General features: G+C 27.8%; 1 protein-coding gene across 1 annotated transcript; it reads left to right on the top strand.

The window, feature by feature from the left end:
* The first annotated feature begins 561 nt into the window (after window positions 1-561).
* Window positions 562-4,775, top strand: LOC111615181 (serine/threonine-protein phosphatase 6 regulatory subunit 3-like). Its single transcript, XM_023356584.1, has 3 exons — window positions 562-660; window positions 1,605-1,691; window positions 4,561-4,775. Exons 1-3 carry the CDS (start codon window positions 602-604, stop codon window positions 4,754-4,756), a joined length of 342 nt encoding a protein of 113 aa, XP_023212352.1. The 5' UTR covers window positions 562-601; the 3' UTR covers window positions 4,757-4,775.
* Window positions 4,776-5,646: the final 871 nt, after the last annotated feature.

Below are 5,646 nucleotides of genomic sequence, written 5' to 3'. Positions count from 1 at the left end.
TTTTCATTGATGAAAAAATGTTTCTTTATTTACACAATTTATATACACAGGCACTTCTCACTTTATGAACATTCATTATTAAAAATGACGTAGCAAATGCAACTGATTAGTTTGGTGTCCTGAATTATGTATCTATCTCTCTTTAAATTTGGTCCCAAGTTTAAAAAATGTATACATTGGGTTTTTGAATACATTTTTTTAAGTGAGAACTTGGCTTTAGGCTTCTTTTTTCATATATAATCTGTTAAAGAATTTATTACATATGCATTTTCTAAAGAAGTGTTTTCTGCAGTGTTTGTTAAGTCTGTTAAAACCTGTTTATATATTACATTTGATATATTAGATTATGAATAGCTAGTAATTCCAGTAATTTTCTACTCAGTTATTACTAAGAACTGATCACTAGAAAATTACTAGAATTACTACTACTAGAAATCTTTTATATGAATTGTAAAGCTTTTAGCAACATTAATATGAGTGTTCTGGATTGTAAATTCTGAAATTTTAATTTGATATAACGTTTAAAATACTTTAACATTAATTTCTAATCTTTCATAAACTATATTTAAAACTATTTCAGAATGTAACCTTGAAGGAATTAATGGATGAGGATGATATTTTACAAGAATGCAAAGCACAAACCAAAAAATTACTTGATTTGTAAGTATATTCAGTATTTATATTAATATTTAAAATGGATTCTTCTTAAGTTTATTCTAAATAAATAAATAAATGACTAGTGAGTAAATATCTCTTTTGTTTTAAATACAAAGTACTTCAGAAAAAAATGGAGAGGATAAACAGCAGTAATATTTATTCTGAATATTTCAAATGTGTAAATATTTTTGACAGACAATCATGCAAAAAGAAGATACCAGAGTCAGTCAGTCAGATAGATATAGTATTTTTCTTTGATTTTACATTTTTTAAGATTTTTTTTTATTTGTCCAAAATAATTAATTTAAAAAAATATTTATAAATTTTATAAATATTTTCGTATAATTTATAAAGTTGCAATTTATTACATTATGCACAGAATTGATATGCATTTTACAATTATTGGTGTTTTATGTTTACAATTTAAAGCAAGAAAGAAAAGCAAAGCATTTGGTATAATTTTATATACAGTAAACATGAATAAACAGGAATTGCATGGCATTGAATTATTTTTTCTGTTTTGGTAGGTTTCCATTTTGATTAGGTTTTATTACTTTTTCATTTTTTCTAATCTTCAAACTACACTGGATAAATATCAGTTATGTTCATTTTTGTAGTTTTTCCTGATGGTCCTATATATCCCTGGATTTGGACCCAGGATGAATTTAAATGAAATCTTTTATTTAAATATAATGTTTATTTAGAATATAAAAGAGGTCTATTTGATGTATATTATATTGGATAAACTGCAGATATTTATTGGTATAATTAATATGTTAATGATCATTCCTCTTTATCCTTAAAAATGTCATTTTTATATTTCTATTTGTTGTTTTTAAATTTTAATAAATTTTGTTGAATACTTCCTGATTAGAATAAATTTCTAAAACTTCTGTATTGGGTGTCATATTTTAAAGTAGAATTAATTAATACTTTTCATATTATAGTTTAAGTCGTTCAGAGATAATGGATGAAATGGTTACTTTAATCATTCAAGAACCACCAGAAGATTTAGATGAAAAATCAAGATATAAGTAAGAATATTATATTAATTACTTTGAGATTTTGTATTTTCTTATAGAAATAATGAAAATATAGAAGTGATTAATTCCTTTTTTTAGAAAACTACAGTAATATGATGATGATAAACTTTAAGTATTAATATGAATGTGCTTGTTTATATTGGATATTTAGCCTAAGATACAAAATTTATTTATAATTTATACATACTTTTTACAGTTAGTCTCAAATTATAGAAATAAAACAGTAACTTAACATGTTAACTACCACCATTGAAAAAATTTTTGTCCAATGTGCCATTCTCTTTTTTCTATACATCTGTTTTCATAGCAGATTCCAAATTTGCTATTTGAATTGATTTTTTAAAAGTATTTTTGCTAATTTTGAAAGTTTTGTTTGAAGTACAATATACAGGGTGGGGCAAAAAGGATGGATGTTATTGAAATAGCTAGAACTCACCACCAGGTGGAGTGGTAGGTGGCAGGAAGGTAATGAGGTCTTAGCATTGTCTTTTCAGTTGAAGTCATGGAGCATTGGACGATAGAATACCACATGTTTGCGTACAACTGTCCTCAAGAATAACAAGTCTATAATGGCAGTTCAGCATGAGTTTTGTTGTTATTTCAATATCTGCAGAAACAGTGTTCTGCTTGTAACATCATCCTATGTTGGGTTATGTAACATCATCCTACGTTGGGTTAAAGCACTTCATACATGAGGTACACTAATGAATGAAAGACCGTCGAGCATCACAAACGGCACATACCCCGGAAAATGTGGAGAGCGTCAGACTAGCCTTGTTGTTCAGTCCTCGTTGATCTGCTTGGAAGCATTCTTCTGAACTCGGCCTCATTTATCTTTCAGTTTGGCGTATTCTGTATTTAGATTTGAATTTCCACTCCTACAAATGGGCCGTTGTACAACAGGTGAAGCCTTGGGATTATGCATGAAGTGATGTTGGAAAGAGTGGATGCTGACTTCAAAAACACCTCCAGAAATGCATCACAGATAACAGACACAACATAGGAGATATTGTTTTCCACACTTGATTTTGTAAAATGCTATTTCGATATGAACTCTCACTTTCCAACAAATATCTTTTGTAGTAACAATTACAGATGATGTGATGATTTTTTTTTAAAAACATCCATCCTTTCTTCCCACCCTGTATATGCCTGAAGGATTAGACAAATTATTTTTTACAAAACAAATTCTAATATTTTTCTATTTTGATATTGCAAAGGTATTCATATTTTTCTTTAATTTACATATATAATATATTTTAATTTTTCTAATAAATAAAATTCATTATACAGTTTTTTATTTTTTAGTCCCAGAAATTTTAGTACAAAGTTTGGGTCTACCAAAAATTAAACTACATTTACAGAAATGCTCTGCGAAATACTACTGGTAGTTCATGGAGCATTTTGTGTAATTGGTCATTGAGGCACAAACCTTGTACCTTAAAGCACCGGGGGAAATTTTTAGCAAGTCATACAACTGGTACTTTATGGCAGTAAACATATTAAGTTATAAGCAAAATCTGTTTTGAAATGTCCTAAAAGTTTTTTGGAGATTCCAAAATTTTTAAAAAATTTAAGATATATATTTGTTTTTTTAAAATTTAAATTTCAGTGTTTTTAAAAATAAAAAATTTTAAAGTTAAGTGAATACAGGTATTTTTAGTTAACTGTTGATTCATAAAAAAATAAATGAAATTTTTTCCCATCAGAACTGATTGAATATAGATAAATGAAATCTTTGTTGTTGATTAAATACAATAATAATCTCTCTTCATAAACAATATACCTGATATACAGGGCATCAAGAAACGCCACCATTTCCACATTTAAACAATGTTTAAAACAGATGTTGATGCTTAAAAATGTTCAAAATGAAACTATATATGCATTCCAATCTGAAGTACAGGACCTGAAGAAGATTCAGTGTAGTGATTGAAAATGTTAATCTATATTTTCCATTAGTAAAGCACATACTAGAGTTTATTTTATGGTTCCTTGGTATATTTTGTTGAAATACACTTTGAAACATAAAAAAAAAATTTTTTTTATGATGGCAACAAAGTCAGTCTAAACTAAAAAAAAATCTTTCTGCAAAGTTGTGCATTTTTTTATAAATTTTTTTTTCTGAAAAAGTATTTAACTCAGTGTTGTAAAGAAATTTTTCACATTTGGGAATAAAAAAGTCCATAAATTAGTGCTCAGTGCTAAAAAAAAATAGGTCTTTTGTAGTGTCAATTGACATTTTATTTTTGTTACTTGACATATTACATCCATTATATAATTGAGTACTATCCTACAATGGCACATGCTTATATTAAATATAAATTTTTTTTAATTTAAAAAATGTTTGTTAATTTATGAGTTTCATGTTGTTTGGAAATTATACCATAGACTTATTTAATTATTAGTATAATTTAACTTGAATTTACTATGTAGTCTAGAAAGACTACATGACAATAATATAATAATTTACAAACCAATTAATTATTTTCTGTGCTAGCATGCATAATTTTTGGTGAAATTTTGATTCCTGAAAATATTCTGCATCTCTGTTCATAGAGCATATTAATAATAATTCAAATATAATTAAGACACACTGATAAATTACAATCAGTATTGTCAGTTATTTTTTTAACATTTGATACTAACATTACTATTAACACATACTTATTCTTATTTTTGTCAAATTTTAAAATTGAGATGAAATGAGAAAGAAATGTAATAATTTTGCTTTGTACTTTATATTATAATTGAATAATTTGTAGTAACAAAACATGTTCCAAATTATTTTATATGTATTTATGAAGAGTGGGTGGTATCAAATAATTTGTCTTATAATTATTGCTAATTTATTTTTCAGATATCCAAATATAGCCTGTGAAATTTTAACTGTTGATGTTACACAAATTAATGATGCACTTTCCAGTGATGAAAGTCTCCTTAATAAATTATATAGTTTTTTAGACACAGAAAAACCTTTAAATCCACTTCTGGCAAGCTTCTTTAGCAAAATAATTGGTTTACTAATTTCTAGAAAAACAGATGCAGTAAGTTAATTGTCTTGTAGTTTTCAAATTTCTTTTGNCTGCAAAAAACGTATTTTATGATAATTACTCGGTTCCATATTCTGTTCTGGAGACAATATACTTTTTAATACGTTGTTTTATAGGACAAGAATTATCCCGTGCGTTGTGTTGGTTGTTATACGTATTGTCATGCAGACAGTGGCAACAGATAGGTTCATACTTTCGATTTGGACATTCATTGTAGGAATGTTTTTCCGTGCAATGGCTACATACATTTGTGGAATGCAAACAGTCGCGAGCGGAATGATTGTATCCGCAACACTTAAAACACTGCAGAATCAGACAAAAGTCTACGACTCTGCAGCGTGACCATTCTACATTAGCTTTTCCTATTGCCAAGAGAAGTTTTCGGACGTTAGGTGAAACTTCCACCACCCAGTTCTTATAGGTAGAATTCTTTTTCCCCATTGTAAATTTAGTATGGAATTGTTTCATGTCAAATTTTCATAAATTATATGATTTTGTTGATATACCAACATGGGGAGTTCTTCCTTCGTAATATCGGAGTGAACAGAATAAATCACAATATGCAGCCATCTCTTCTTGGGACGGCAGGTTATCAGCTCAGGTATCTGCTCCTCTATGGTTTTCTCTAAAACTACTGCATCCCGATTAGTACATAATTCAATGGCTAAACCTCCTCCTTTAATTTTCCTCATTTTATCTATACCAATATGTATATTGGATGGTTTTATCTTGACGTTCATTAATTTTCTAACAACATTGCTATTGTTGTTGTCCTTTTCTTTACTATAAACAAATAGTAGTACTTTTGAGGAATTGATCTTGTGAGGAGTGTTGTTACCTCCTATGTTTCTGCTTGTCTTTACCATTGTACTATATAGCAGAGAGGAGATATA

Source organism: Centruroides sculpturatus, unplaced genomic scaffold (assembly GCF_000671375.1).
Source record: "Centruroides sculpturatus isolate CEXI.00-Female unplaced genomic scaffold, Cexi_2.0 scaffold2276, whole genome shotgun sequence".
In the NCBI taxonomy this organism is placed as follows: Eukaryota; Metazoa; Arthropoda; class Arachnida; order Scorpiones; family Buthidae; genus Centruroides; species Centruroides sculpturatus.
Note: the sequence above shows the minus strand (reverse complement) of the source record. Positions and strands in the feature narration are given on the sequence as shown.

Excerpts from the sequence above, each read along its gene's own strand:
- LOC111615181 (XM_023356584.1), top strand. The coding sequence starts at position 602 with ATGGATGAGGATGATATTTTACAAGAATGCAAAGCACAAACCAAAAAA. Across the intron at positions 661-1,604 it reads ACCAAAAAATTACTTGATTT|TTTAAGTCGTTCAGAGATAA; the intron begins GTAAGTATATTC and ends TTCATATTATAG. Across the intron at positions 1,692-4,560 it reads GATGAAAAATCAAGATATAA|ATATCCAAATATAGCCTGTG; the intron begins GTAAGAATATTA and ends TTTATTTTTCAG.